Source organism: Pteropus medius, unplaced genomic scaffold (assembly GCF_902729225.1).
Source record: "Pteropus medius unplaced genomic scaffold, Ma_sr-lr_union100, whole genome shotgun sequence".
Classification (NCBI taxonomy): Eukaryota; Metazoa; Chordata; class Mammalia; order Chiroptera; family Pteropodidae; genus Pteropus; species Pteropus medius.
In genome coordinates, this window is record NW_024349796.1 from 6,639,760 (window position 1) to 6,655,495 (window position 15,736).

At 35.8% G+C, this 15,736-nt stretch overlaps 1 protein-coding gene across 1 annotated transcript in view; it reads right to left on the minus strand.

Moving 5' to 3' along the window:
• Positions 1 to 15,736, minus strand: part of DNAH14 (dynein axonemal heavy chain 14) — a 209,823-nt gene that overhangs the window by 43,444 nt on the left and 150,643 nt on the right. The window contains exons 56-63 of the mRNA XM_039883632.1: positions 14,715 to 14,823; positions 14,058 to 14,183; positions 11,146 to 11,240; positions 7,682 to 7,841; positions 6,104 to 6,235; positions 5,617 to 5,712; positions 2,734 to 2,874; positions 1,213 to 1,428 (exon numbers count right to left, since the gene is read on the minus strand). Coding sequence (XP_039739566.1) covers positions 1,213 to 1,428; positions 2,734 to 2,874; positions 5,617 to 5,712; positions 6,104 to 6,235; positions 7,682 to 7,841; positions 11,146 to 11,240; positions 14,058 to 14,183; positions 14,715 to 14,823 — 1,075 coding nt within the window. The remainder of the gene's footprint in view (positions 1 to 1,212; positions 1,429 to 2,733; positions 2,875 to 5,616; positions 5,713 to 6,103; positions 6,236 to 7,681; positions 7,842 to 11,145; positions 11,241 to 14,057; positions 14,184 to 14,714; positions 14,824 to 15,736) is intronic.

Genomic DNA, 15,736 nt, shown 5'->3' on the forward strand with positions numbered 1-15,736 from the left:
TTTGATCAATAATATATTCTGTATGATTTCTGCCCTTTGACAGTAGTTGAAATTTTATTTGTGGTCTATTACATGGTCAATTTTGGTAAGGTTCTATGTGTGCTTGCACAGAATGTGTCACCTGCAGGTGTAGGCTACAGTGTCTTATATATGCCTATTAAACCCATTTGTTGATGATGTTGGTCAAATCTTTTCTGACTGATTCTTATGTTCTTCTTCTATGAGGTACAGACAAAAGTATGTCAAAATCTTTCACTGTGATTGTAGATTTATCCATTTTTATCTGCAGTCCTCTTAATGATTGCTTTATATTATTTGGGGTCATTATTAGGCACAAACAAATTTAGAATTGTTAACATATTCTTGAGGAATTAAACCACTTCTTATTGTAACATAAGTTTATATAATTCCAGTAATCTCTTTTTACCTTAAAGTCTATTTTGTCCTTTTTTTAAAGGTAATCTATGGTAAATTTCTTCCCATTTTCTGCTGTCAATCTTTATGTTTTAGACGTGTCCTTTCTAAATAACATGCTTTCTGTTTTGTGTTTTGGTTTATATTTTTATATAGTCTTACAATCTTAGCTTTTTAACTGCGCCATTTAGTCCATTGACATCTAATGTAATTATTAATGTATTTCGGTTTAAATTCATTATTAACATTATTAACAATATTTGCTTCTGAGACTTTATAGGTTGAAAGGTCAGTTTAAGTTGTGTTTTCAGCAGGGGAACCAGTCTAAAATTATTCTCTGGGGATAAAAAAAAAAAAATGTGTTCTTTTTTTTATCTTTTCAACATCAGCATAGAACTTACAAAGACAGACAAGTATTTACTGATAAATTCATAAATGTTAGGTACATATTTTTGGCTGTTTCTAAGAATATTACCTGTGGCTTAATGAGTTCACCAATTTATTAATGAAAAGAGTTTCAAGGAGAGAAATTGGCTATATTTATTAGACGAGGTAGTAAGATTATAATGAGAAAAAGGGTATTTTGTGACTTTTGCCCAGAGAATGAGAAACAGGAGGTAGAAATAATTGAGGTATTAGAACTGTAACTTAAAATAACTTTAAGGCCTGGAGCAAACTTCAGTATTGCCATTTAGCCAAATAATTTTGAGGAAAGATCTAAGCGAAAACAATGCGCATGCACGCAAAATCCAAATTAACAATAGCAGCCACTTAACTGGATAATAGAAATGTTTCTACCTCATGTTTTTGCGCCATGACTTCAATTAAAGAAAAATTGGAAGACAAAGAAATGTTGTTGTTAGTGCAAAGTTTCTCCCATTTGTTCACAATCAACTGGCGAAATTCTGCTGTTAACACTCCGCTGTAGACAATGCACGCTGCTGCAAGAAGTATGTCACCCAAAATTCCTTCCAACTTCTGGTCGATTTGATTGATCGTTTCCTGCCATCGAGTCTAAATGTCAAAATAAAAATGAATTACCGATACTTGCCATAAAATATACTATTATGAGATGTTTTGGATATTGATGGTCTCCAAGTTAGATCTACCATTGTTATTTTCATCACTTTTCTCATGTTGTAGTTGTATTATAATTAATAATGAACACCATTAAAAAACAAACTGAGGGGAATATGAGTCCTATTCTTGGATTTGTCAATAGTATCCTATCAAGGTCGACAGCCACTTCAAATCACTTGTGTAATAAAGCAGGAAAATTTAAAAACGTATGTCAATTCATTATAATATATTATTAATAGTATTCAATAATAACAATAGTGACCAATATTTATTGAATCCTTATTTATCTGACAATTTACTTTGGAAATCTCATTTGACTCTTTCAATATCCTGTTCAGTAAAAGTCATTGACATCATTTTAAGATGAGGACGTTGAAGTTTAGAGAAGCTGAGCAACTTGCTCAAGTTCACAAAGCTTCTGAGGGGAGTAGCTGAGATCCGGACCCATGTTCTCTGGCTGTGTATCCTCCTTCTACAACCACGTATGTGCTTAATTGGTCAATAAACGAAGCATGGGGAGCAAGAACCCTCCCTTAAAATCTGGGATAATGCTGATGTCTACTGCCTCTCAGCATCTGCTTGGCTCTCAAGGACATCAATCGTCTTTCGAGGGATGTAATCTTCCTCTGATTGGTCTGATTTCATAACCTCCTTCTCCCTGCCTGCAGGAGTTTTCCAGGACATGTATCTATATAAATAGTTAAACTACATTAAAATTATCTTGAGAATTTTATAACATCCTTTGAGATGGCTGAGGTATGGCAAAACCAAGTCTCTAGTCAGCTCACTGGGGATTGAGGTTTAGAGAAGAAAGATGAATTAGAAGAGAAATAAAAAGATAAGATGAAAGAGGTCGAGAGACCGACAGAATAAAATAAAATTTTATTTTTCCTTTTTAGTGACGTCTTCTTCCTTTCAGTGGGTTGTTCCTGTGCTACAAGAAGAGAACTGACCCCTCGCTGACAGGTCCACTTGGGCCTCAGAGACGAAGGTGTGCTGACGTTCTAGGCACAAGAGAAACCAGCTTCTGATCTCTGTAGCTTGTAACCTCTGTTTTCAGACTACTTGCCCAGGACTCCTTTATTTTTATCTGAATAGGACCATCTACTAATCTCAGTAAGAAAATGGTTAGTAAGATCATTTTAGGAGGTATACATATATATTGGCCTCCACTGAAAATAACATCTTGGGGTTTGTCAAGCCCATCAGGAATTCATCAGGAATTAACGAAAGTCATACCTTCTCATCTTTTAGGGCAGTTAGCAAGATAGATGCACAATGCAGGCGCCTAGTGGCCAGTTGTCTTCGATTTGCTAACAGTTCTTTTTCGGCAACAATATCTTTGTAGGTTGCTTGCAAAAATGTCAGATGTTCTTCAACCTGAGAGACAATTTGTTATGGAGACAAATCCTACTCTCATTTTGCCTCAAGAGCTTATTTATTACAACTATAGTGTGTAATCACTTCATTTTCACAACCTGGAACATCTCCCAGGAAAGATGGATTATATTACCAGTGAAAATATACATTGCAGTAATTAAAAGAATGATTCCTTGATATTGAAGATTATTTTTTTAAAATGTTATTTAAAATAATCTTCCCCAATAGACTTTTTTTTTTAACAATCTTAGCATTTGAAGATCCATCATTTTCTGATTTATTTTTCACACAGAAAATTTCTTTCTCTAAGAAAATGTTTTCACCCCAGAGTCACCGGCCAGCCAAGGGGAACTAACAAATTTTTGAAGTTATGTTGGAAGGATGAATTGGCTATTAAATTATCCCTAGGCTGTCAGTCAAAAACATATTTTCATAAATAGCTGATAAAAGAAGTTTTCAAAATCACCACTTACCTTGATCAAACCCTCGCTCAAAAGTATTTGGTGAATTCTTATAGAAATGAAAGCCTAAGGATATGGTCCGAAGCTTTGGCCCTCTTAATAAAAACCTCCACAATCTGACCCCAACCTTCCTTTCCATTTCATCTCCTTTATTATACGTGAGTCAGATTGGTTTATTTCATATCTCCTAAACATTCCTTAAATTTTCTCATCTCTGGTATTTGGCTCACATCCTTCCCTTATACCTGTAATATTTTTTACATCAGGATCCAGGTGAACAAGACTTATTTTTAAGTCCTTAAAATCCTTATCAACTTCAGCTGTCATGAAGTCTCAGTCTCGTCAAACCCACACTGATGCGCTGTTTACAAACTGTCCGATGTTATTTCTTGAGTTGTGGTCTCATAGTCTTATTATCCTTTTACTGTTATTTATGGTTTTGAAAGATTTTCATGTCTTCTCAAAATCTTGGAAGACTGAGTTTAGCATGGAGATCTGAACATGGTATGTACACATAATTATATATACAAAATTGTGCTTATTGAACACAGTTTGCGATTTGTGATTTTTCCTCCCATTTAATGAGGATTTAAAAAATATATATACACATTAGCTAATTTAAAAAATATATATACACATTAGCTACTTTTGGCATGCTTACTCTAATGACTTATTATTTATTCCTGGTTTACCCAAAATAATTATTCAGTTATTTACTCTTTTATATATTATGTTGTTTTGTCTGCTTGCTCATTCCCGTTTTGATGACTCTGAGAAAACTCCTCCCTTCCTACTCATGACCTAGTGAGTTATTTATATATTAAAGTGTAAGCTTACTAATTCAATTAAACCCATAAAATTTCTATTATAATAACAGGCACTGTGTTCCCTTTAAGGTGACTTTTTTTTTCTTTTTTTTTTTAGCATTTTATTTTATTATTAGTTTCAAGTATCCAGTACACTGGTTAGACATTTATATAGTTTATGATAAGGTGGCATTTTTAATGAACACCCATGTAATACGATAAGTTCTGGCATTGTCTATTTCTCCCCAAATTCCCTAGATTTTTTTCAGAAATGTTTTTTTTATATTAGGGTCCAGGTGAACAAGACTTATTTTTAAAATGGGAGACAGTACATGGTGGAGTGAGGAGAAAACCTCCACGAACGGCTTCAAACCAATGGAGTTAACTACTGCACTTAATTTTAAAACATAAGTGTAAAAATATACATTTTAAATAGACTTGTTCAATCAATTAAAATATCAGAAACTTCTCAGGAAGCCTGCGGTTGAGAGATGGAAAGGAATGTGGAATATTAGTCAGGCTCTAACTAGAATTTGCAGTTTATCTTTCTCTTGGCTACCTTTTAATAATAATAAAAACAAAAGAACAACATTATAAATAAACAATTCGTTGGATAAATAAATAAAAATACTAAAGACACAAAAAATCATGGCCATCAGGAGAATGGATAAATAACAAAATTGAAAATACTTTCAAAATACGTCCAATACTTTTTACATATCTGAGTTTGCAAGAAAGGCCTATGGGTCTAGGCTGGTAGTAAAAATACTTGAAGTTAAGTAAAGGCCTTTTCATAGCCAAGTGAGAGCACGAGCCCAGGGTTGCCAGGTCTTCTGAATTTTCAAGAGAAGATAGAAACTCACATTTTAAGTGAAATCCCTAGATTAAAAATTTTGATAACTACCTCAACTTTTGTACAAGCCAAACAAAAGATGCCAATGGGCTGAATTTGCTGGACTGCCATTTCTGAAGTATATTATTTTCTTTACTCTTAAAATGTAAGCGAGTTAAAGAGGAGACAGGGATTGATGATCTCAATTCTACTTCTAGTTCTCATAGTGATACTACGTTTTAATTTAAAACCAAGACATTTAAGGAATAACCATGTCTTTTTGAAGTAACAGAGTAATTGATATAAACAGGTTAAGCAGAACGTTTTAAGAACACAGATTAATACCGAGTGTCGTTGGTAGACCAAAGTTACAAATATCTCCTAGAAGAAATTTGGTAAAATCATAAAATAATATATTATCGACATAATAGTAATTAATATTATTGCGTGTTCTATTATGTGGCAGGTACTAAGACCTTCATGTATAGTATCTATAGTATTTACTTAATATTAACTAACCTCTTACTACTTTTATTATTATTCCCATTTTATCTTAAACGGATTACGAGATACTTACTTTTTCCTGATTTTTTTTCTAGTTTATAAGAGTGTTGATAGTTTAACAAGAAAAAAAATTTCTTACCAGCTGTAAACCTCTTTGTTTTTCTGCCAGCCTTTGCCGTGCAATTTTTAGAACATTTTGAGCTTCAGCTACTTGGATTTGTTTAGGGCCCACCAGCTTGAAAAGAATGTCACAACATTTAAGTGTTAAAAAACCTCAAGTTCACTTTAAAAAATGCCACTTATGTTTAAAAAACAATTATAAGTGTTAACTCTTAAAATTAGCTTTCCTAGAATTATGTGTACAAAAAAGAAATATAAAGTAGTTTAATATGGTGAAACACATTAAAACAAATAGTACAATAGCATAGTTGCTGTAAATAAAAGAATTTGACAGAGGCGCTTGATATCTGTGTGAGTTAGCATAATATGTTTGATTCAAGTGTTTTTCATTAGGTATTCCCTCCACAGAAGTTCACTTGAGTATTGTTAAATAAAAATTATTTCTGGAAATTTAATCACTGTAATGTATCACTTCCAAATTGTTATATTTAGGAGGATAAGCATACCTTCTGTACTTCGTGGTAGTTATTCAGAGCTATGACCCACTGGCACATGGAGCAACAAGCAACAGAAACTAGAGCGATCTTGTTTGGGTTGAAATCAGGTAAGTTTAAAATTTTCTTCAGCTTAATGAAAACCTAGAGAGAACACAGTCCATGTATTACAGGAGAAAGAACTGTTATTGGTTTGAAGTTTCCCCGATCTACCTTAGAATGAAATTTTATTTCATATAAGAAATACTCAACTACTCTTCAACAGTAGAATATACACCTAGGTACAAACTGGCTCTAGCGCCAGTAATTTTTTTTAAAAGGAGAGGGAAAACCTCTTTTATAGATATCTTGTTATTGCTATTGTTGTTACAGTAGCTTTATTACAGATTTTTAAAAAAGAACTCCATTTTACAAAAAGAAAACAGGTTAACTTTCTCCAGCTCTGCAAAATTTGGTGTGCACGGAGATATGAAATCTTTTTCTTAAGCGAATGAAGTCCAAAGTTAGTAGAAGGAAGGAAATAACAAAGATCAGAGCAGAAATAAATGGAACTGACTAAGGGACAATAGAAAAGATCAATAAAACTAATATTTGTTTTTTTGAAGAGATTAACCAAGTTGAAAAACCTCTGGCTAGGGCTTGCTTTGGCAGGACATGCACCAAAAAACCTGTGGCTTAGACTCACCAAGAAAAAAAGAGAGAGGGCTCAAATAAATCAAGTCAGAAATGAAAAAGGAGCCATTATAACTGATACTACAGAAATACAAAGGATTATTAGAGACTACTCTGAATAATCATAGGCCAATAAAATGAACAACCTAAAAGATATAGATAAATTCCTACAAACATATCACCTACCAAAAGTGTATGATTTTATTTATATGTAGAAGCTAAAATAAAAAAAAACAAAAAACAAATTCATAGATACAGAGAACAGATTGGTGGTTGCCAGAGGTGGGGGAGAGGGGTGGGGAATGGGTGAAATGGGGGATGGTGGTCAAAAGACACAAAATTCCAGTTAGAATATAAACAATGCCTATGGATGTAATATACAGCATGGTGACTATAGTTAATAATACTGTATATTCTATATTTGAAAGTCGTTAAGGGAGTTGATCTAAAAAGTTATCATAACGAGAAAAAAAGGAAACCATGTGTAATGATGGATGTTTACTAGACTCACTGTAGTGATCATTCTGCAATATATACAGATATTGAATCATTATGCTGTACACCTGAAACAGATACAATGTTATACATCGATTATATTGCGAAGAAAATCTCACGCATTTATCCACTCGTTGCACCTTCACGGTGTAACGCAATCCATCCGGAAAGACTTTCTCCCACTGTTGGGCTGTTCTCTAATCTCATTCTGATGAGACATGACACATTTTCCAGTTTCAGCGACATCTTGCTTTTCCTGCACACTTCCAGGAAACCTATCGTGTTTGGAGATACGGCTTGCTCTCTGATCTTTGAACTTTGACCACTGTCTCCCCATTCGAATACACGATACCAATTTTGACTTCCATAGATCATAACTATAGGATGCATCAATGAAGCGTTAATTAGCGGCGAACTTTTTACCTTCTCAGGTATGCTGTCCTTGTCCAGGTTAATCAATTTTTTTAAGAAACCAGTCTCTGAAAGAAGCAACTTTGCAGTAGCCCAGTTAGGTTTCTTTTGCAGAAGAATACAAACTGCGTTCATGACCGTCAGCACAAGGAAAGGGGGACGTGTGTATACTCTGCAATAGACAGTGAAAATCTCATCAGCTTCCCCAGTAAAATCAAATGCACCCTGTAAACTGTCTCAGAAGACAATATACACCGAGTTTTAACAGGAATTTTGACGAGGAGAACTATTTGCCGACGTAGAGCCTTTTTCATTATTTGGGCATCTTTAAAAATGTGGGTATCTTTAACATATGGGTATCTTTGCTTTAGGAAGATGAAATGCATCAAACTTAAATATGGAGAACATCTCCGTCATAGGTTAATTCTTTCACTAAGAGAGTACTCTCTGCAGAGTTCTTCCTGTTTCATCGTAGTGTTGATTTACTGATGGCTACAAGCCTGAAACAGGGTAGGGGAGTTGGGCGTCAGCCCTTCTCTTGTGATTTAAGGGGTGCTATGAGGTGCATCTTCTCTTAAACATATCCCCTGATGAAGACTTTTCTTCATCTCGATCTCAAATTCCCACCATAAAGATCACTGATACAACAGAGTGGGAGGAGGAGGTGGGTGGGAATTTGTCTCTCAAGTCGCCACTGATGTCATTACTGGAACGTTGGAAACTGCCTCTTAGCTGTGTCCTAATCAAGTGACAAGCCTCTGCACCACTGATGAGAAGCCGACACTTTGGAAATCCAGAGGTCAGAGTGACATTCACAAGAAGTAAGTTTCGGTGAACAGCCATGCGGGTGGTGACTGCTGTACAACAGCATTTGGGACTTGGAACTAAAGGGACAGGTCTATCCAGGGTAATGAGTCTCCCTCAAACGAAAATCGTATAGACTTCCCCAAAGAAGGGAGGCGATGAAGCCAAGTTGATATGGCCAACATTATCTACAGGGGTTACCAGGAAGGTCCCCCTGCCTTGAATGTTGTCATTGGCGATTCATTCAATTATAGTAATCTTTGTTCTCTTTAACGGTCTTTTAAAATGTAGATATTTTTTTCAGGAGGACTAAATCACTAAATCACCGATACCTTACTTAGAAGTGATTAATCAGGTTGCTTTTCTGAGGTTATCAGTCTGGCTTTTCTGAAATAATGAGAAAGATAGTAACAGAAGAAGCAGCAAGAAAGAGACTAGGTTCACGGAGGAGGAATGAGAGTTCCCAAAACAAACTTATCCCTCAACTTCGCCTCGACTCTCTTTAAAGCAATCACGATGGGAACGTAGTCAAATTAAGACAAAAATGTATTATCTATGAAATGTTAACGTAAATTAAAGGGAAAGTAGGATCGAACTGACTATAGTTTAATGTAGGCGCCACTTTCCAGAACCAGATATTTGATCCAAAGCGAGTCCTGTCGACACAATTTGCTTTAAAGTCCTCCGTTGCTACACAGAAACACTCTGTCTTGGACCCTTACTGGTTTACTCCGATCTGCATTTTCTACTATCTTCTTCCTTCTTCTTGTGGCTAATGTTGCAAATTGGCAAAGGACTGTACTGTCACGGGCAATCATTTGCATTTTGATGATGAAAACGGCGGCTAGGAAAGAGAACGGACTAAACTGTGCACCTGCTAGGTGTCTTTTCTGCATATCCTAAGAAAAGCAACCAAGACCGTATTATAAGGCATTTCATTTACTGAAATGAAGTGAAATGTACACTATCGACCTCACGAGGACTATATTAAAAAAATTCAAGGACGAATTCAAGGACAAGGATAGTTTTCTTTAGGTTTTTTGCACTAGAGCAAGAAAAAAGGACCTACTTGATCTGAGGAAACCTCTTAGCATTGAAGCAACTTTTACTGAGCGCGTGCCTTATCCCAGACTCTATTCTAAGCATTTTACTGTTTCAACTCATCCAATCCCCTCAACATCTGTTATTGCATAAAAAGGAAATTGAGGCTCAGACAGTCTATGTAACTAGAAAGTGGCAGGGCCAGGATTCCAACCGAGGACGCTCAGTACCAGAGCTCACATGCTTAACCACTATACCACACCACCCCATGGAGATTAGGCTGAAGGGAATCTGAGCTGATCTCTCTCCCTTGGGAATACCTGCCAAAGGAAAGCTAAGAGAATAGAACTTCCAGAACAAAGTCACAGGTACAGAGGGGACTCTGCTGGGGAAGGGCTGGGCCCTGCTGCTTCTCTGGGGTCATCTCCTGACACTCCCTCTCGCTCACAGAGTGTCAGGCATCCCGGTCTTTAGCAGCTCCTGAAACCCGGCAAGCACGTGTCTGCCTTAAGACGCTTGTGCTTTCCGTTTCTTCTGCTTAGACCACTCCTTCTCTAGATTCCTTCCTGGGCCATGTCAAACCTCATTCAGTTCTCCGCTTCACTGTCACTCAGCAGAGAGCCCTTCTCCAACGTTTACGTGCTGTGACTTTGGCACCTAGAATGGGGCCTGTCACACAGTGTGCACTCAGTGTAGCCGCTGAATGAATGCAACTTTAGGTGGAATACACCTTCAGCCTTGTGACATGTTCTGTTCTTCCTGTAAAAATACATTGATTAAACCCTCCCCCACCCCACCTTTTCTTTTGGCCATTTGCTATTCTTATCCCTAGAGTTAATAACATGTCATAAATATCACTGGAGATGTGCTGCATATTTCTGCATCTTTCTATAAATAATGGAAAACTCAACACATTCTGACAGTTCCAATTGTTTGGAGAGTTGAAGAGCTTACGTTAAAAATTATCTCCCCTAAAGATTCAAGTTAGAGCCATCAGGTTCAAATCTTTGTACCTTAAAGTATTTCATTTCTCTTGCATTTCCTTATGAATTTCTCTTTAACTGCTCTTCCCACACACACAGGGAAGGCTGAGCTGGGCAAAGGGGACAAGGGAAAGTGCTTCCCATCTTGTGCCAGTGGCCAACAGTGCAGTACCAGATGTGCTTTACTGCGTTCCTACAGATCTCCCACGCTCTACAGCTAAACTCACATAAACGGCAGTGCTGTAAACATCGCCTCTTATTTTTAGAACTGCAGGTCAGGTGTTTATATAATCGCTATGGCTTTTCTTTCTAGTCCAGGTAATACAATATTTTAATAATTCTAAGATGCACATTTTTACATCTCTTGAGATTGAGATTCAGTTGATAGCCAATGGCAAATTATATAGTTTACTTGGTAACATTTTTTCTTTCTTAAGGAGACATAAAATACTGCCATGTCTTTATGGTTGATGGAACCATAACATTGATTAGATACAGTGTGTAACACACATAAGAAAATTTTTAAGTAACCAAGATGGGTAAACATGACTTAATCTAAAAATGGAATAGAGACTTAGTAACTTTTGCCACGTATTTATGCTTTATCCTTAGCTTTTCCAACTCAATAGAAACAGATAAACTGCTTACCTTAATTCAGAGACATTAGCTTTATCCAGGGCATTTAGAGCCACGATTGCCTTGTCTAAGGCCGGCAGTACGCTTTTTAGTTCATTGGCAGTTTTCTGCAATAAAGTTATAAGCCTCCAAATACATATAAATGAATATAGTTGCATATTTAACATTTTTATATTTTAAACTTGGAAAATACAACTTGACATTTTTACAAGGTCCATAAATTATGCTTCTGACTTAGGTACGTACACACTGTTGGAAATGTGTTTTACAGACCTAAATGAAGGGTGTTGCTCAATCCCCTATGAGAAGCCATCTGTGAGAAGCAGAAACACCGAGTGGTTGCTGCCTTCTCTAATGGACTCAGTGTAGCACTCACGATGTCCCTTTGAGGAGTGGTTCAGTTAGAGGTGGCTTCAGAGCTTCTCACCTGCATAAGTCCCTTTCAGAGCCAAGGAAAGAGCTGTGCCAATGTGTTTGTAAGGTCACGTGTTTTCGTCAGACTAGCAAAAGTAAGACATTTTAATTGGAATCAGGTAAGAACAATTTCTCTTTACACTCTGACTCACTCTTTGTCAGGTTTCCTGTAGTCAGGTGGCACCGAAATAGCTATGGACATTTTTAGGATCTGGGTAAGGAGCACAGTTGGGAATTATAATTATGTCGCTCACAGTCACTTCTTTGTATAATTAAGTCGTTGCAAGCTAGCTCTAAAAGGAGTGACTTCTAGAAATACTTCCAAAAAAATTCCAGCTTTCCTGGCGATGTGACATTGAGGTGCAGGGCCAGAAGTCATATTGTGATAGAAACTTGTCCTATAGTGGCCAGCACCAGAACTGTGTGGGTACTGGAGGAGAAACAAGGTTTGCAATGTATAGATCCAGAATCTGGTCTGCGGAAAATCTTGCCTTTATCAGATGTATAAAATTATAAGGTCCACGGTCAGATTTTCATTGATACCTCCTCAGAATGGAAGTTTAGTTCTTCATGAGTATATTCAATAATGCAGCATATACTATTTTAAACCTATTATCTATTTTTCTTTTTTTTTTTTTTTTTTTTTTGATGGGAGTTGAGCAAAAGTGTTCATTAGAATTCCTGGGTATTTAGGTAAGCATGGCGGTGTAGGTAAAGATGTTTTGGAATGTCTTGATGAAATAAATGAGAAATTACAGATTCCTTATATAGATATATGTGAAAGGTGTCTTATTTTATCATTTTAATTTTTATTTATGAATAAATAATTAAGACAAAAATTTGTAGAATGTTAAAAGTAATTGTGTGTTAAAATTGATAGAGATTATTTTGAGATTGTGGAGTAAAATGTAATGAAAATTTTCAGATCATGCCAAAAGCAAGAATTCATTATGAGAAAAAATAAATTTAGGATAGAAGTAATGATTTGGGTTTGGGTCTGTTTAATAATCCAATTAATGAAAAATGCATCATATAATTACACTAGAAAAACTCAAGTTTTTGGCTGAGTTTGCAAGACATATTAACATTAATGAAAATATAAATACCAGAAAATACCTCAGTTATGAAGATATCGATGGAAAACTGGTAATGAATATTGTCAATTCAAACAGTATTTAAAATTAATCACTGCACAAGAAACTGAAATGCCACTGCTAGTTTGATCAAATTTGAAAGTAATACTAATAAAAATGTTCATGACATTATCAGTGATGAGTTATGAAGTTGACAAAAACTTTCACAAACTATCAGAAATGAAAAGCACATTTTAATCAACATTAGTAAAGATTTTATAGGAGATGATATTACAGAATCATTATCATGTGAAGAAGGGATCAGTACACAGTGAAAAAATGCAGAAAAAAAGTAGTAGGAGGTGTGGAAGGCAGTTAATTACTAAACTGTATTGTAATTTTTCTAGACCTCGTGATGTTTATAATAATTGTCAGCTTTTAAACATTTATATATTATCTGATTTCTTTACTTACTCTAAATAAGTATTAGCTTTCATGTAAGGAGATTTACTGACTATGTTACCCAGTTTGAAGCAAACTAGCTCTTAAAACACGGACAGGAGTAAAGGGCAGGCTGAGACCTCTCTCATCCCTGGTGTAAACTCTTCTTCAGCCGTGTTATAAGGTGAAAACAGGGATGATCTATTCAGCTCTGACAAGAAGCCAGACAAATATTTAGAAATCACTAAAAGGACCATTGGAAATATGTATTCACATTTGCTACTGCTCACAATAAACCTGGGTATTTATTGCGCTTTGGGACATTAGCTAATGAGAGTAGCTCATGTATAAATAAGTACATAGATATTAGGGGTATAGGCATATAGATACGTATATATGATAGATATTATAAATTGCCGGAGTTGCTCGATTAAAAACCTTTGCTTATGGAAGACAAATGAAACTCCATTCTCTGCCTCCTCTGAGAGGCGGGGTGGGGCTACTGAACATTCGGTTACCTGCTACAGCAGACTGTTTCCTGGTGGGATTCTGGCTAAAGAGGATTGAGAGGAGCAGCAGGTCAGTTTAAAAAGAGAGAATTACTCGGTCAATAAGGGAAGCGACACGCACCAAACGGATAGTCCCCAGAGCTGCTTTACTTCTTGCGGATGTTCCTCTTGGAGGCCACGTGTAGTTCTGACATGGCTTCAGTGAGTTTCTGTTCATTGTAACCAGAAGAACTGGCTTATCTGTCTCTTGTAAGGATTATAGGTCCCTCAAGAACAAGGACCCTGTGTCCTTGTACTCCCTCTTTTCATCTGATAGTGTCTTACACGTAGTAGATACTCAATAAATATTTGTAGATACTCAATAAATATGAGAAGTATCCAAAGTTGGAGCACTATACATTAAAAAGCCTGACCTGTTAAATTTGGGGATTAGAAAATGATTTTGCAAATCTCCAAATGATTTTTAATGATCGTCTTTTAATTTTACCTGAGCATAGTTTTCCACAATTCGTACTTCTTCTGCCATAATTTCTTCATCCTGTTTGACAAGCATCTGAACTTTCTCAACTACTTGTGAATCTTTCTGTAGTTTTTCCATTAAGATTTCTGTTTCCTAATGAACCAAACAATTCTTCTTAACATGAATTTTAAGAGACAGATCTTTTGTAAAGAGAAATTCGAATAGCTTATTTCATTCCTATAAAACTGATCAAAATCAGCTTGAAATATATGTGTTTAATAGACTGAGGGATGACTATAATAAATATCATTTCATATCATACACATAAAGAATAATAACAAGTAATGATCTTTAGGACACGTGGCAGCTTGCAACTGACCACAGCACATTTCAGATGGATTTAACTGATAACTACAGAATTTTCTATGTCAATTTTTATTATTAGTTATGTACCTATTCTCACATTTAATTAGTAAAGAAAATGATGTTAATATTTTGCTATTACCGTTGCTCTTTTCCTCATTTTACAGATAAGAAAATTGAGACTAAGAGAGATTACACGGTTGCATGGTAACAAAGTGAGAATTTTAATCCACACTTGTCAAATACCAGAGACTTTGCTTTCAAACACTGTTTGACATTAAACTTTAAAATCTTTAAAAAGAGACTTTAAATGAAATATACCTTTGTCTTTTGTTCTATCTGAGGGCCAAGAATCAAGAGCTCCTCCTGCATATCTGTAACTAGAGTGGTTGCTTCTAGAATCTTGGATAGACCCATATGGAAACGATTCCTGAAGGCAAAAAAAAAAAAATGTTAACAGGTGTAAGATGCAACAAAATATTAGCAAAGCAAGATATACCGTGATCACGGAATGGAAGACAACAGGGTAAAGGTGTCAATTCTCCCCAAATGGATAAATAGGTTTAATGCAGTTCCTATCGAAATTGAGGTCAGATGTTTTTTGTAGATAGTCAAGCTTATTATAAAATTTAAATGGAAAGATATAGGAACTAGGATAATTCAAATAATTGTGTAAAAGAATAACAAAGTGGGTAGAATCACTCCACTTGATTGTAAGACTGATTACATAGTGACAGTAATCAAGGTTATGTGGTATTGGCAGAGGGACTTCGCATCTAGATTACTACGATAACTCTCAAATCCTGTTTTTATTTTTTAAAATTATTTATTAGTACTATTTATGCCTACAGCACCTAGTCTCCCTAGGTGGTCTCCCATCTAAGTATTAACCAGGCCCGACCCTGCTTAGCTTCCAAGATCAGACATTGGGCTTGTTCAGGGTGGCATGGCTGAACCATGCCATGGACTGTGGCTGAACTGGGGCACGAACCTAGGACCTTCTGCGTGTAAAGGAGACGTGCTCACCGCTACACTGTGGAACCACGTCCTTGTTTTTATTCTTGTATCTCTCCAATTTATTCCCCAGTCTAATCTCATACTAGAGTGATCTTCCTAAAATACAAGTCTATTTAATTACTCAGAGTTACTATTTGTTCTGTGCTGTGTATGCTAGAACAAGTGTGCTTAGCATTTAATCTGTAAACATATCAAGAAGCAGGTGCTATTAAAAATAAAATGAACTCTTAAAGGACAAACTGAAAAAGGTAATTGGGTAACCGAAGCTCACACTCAGGATAGGCAATTTGGGCTTTAGATGTGGTCATTCTGCAGAAGACTTCCCA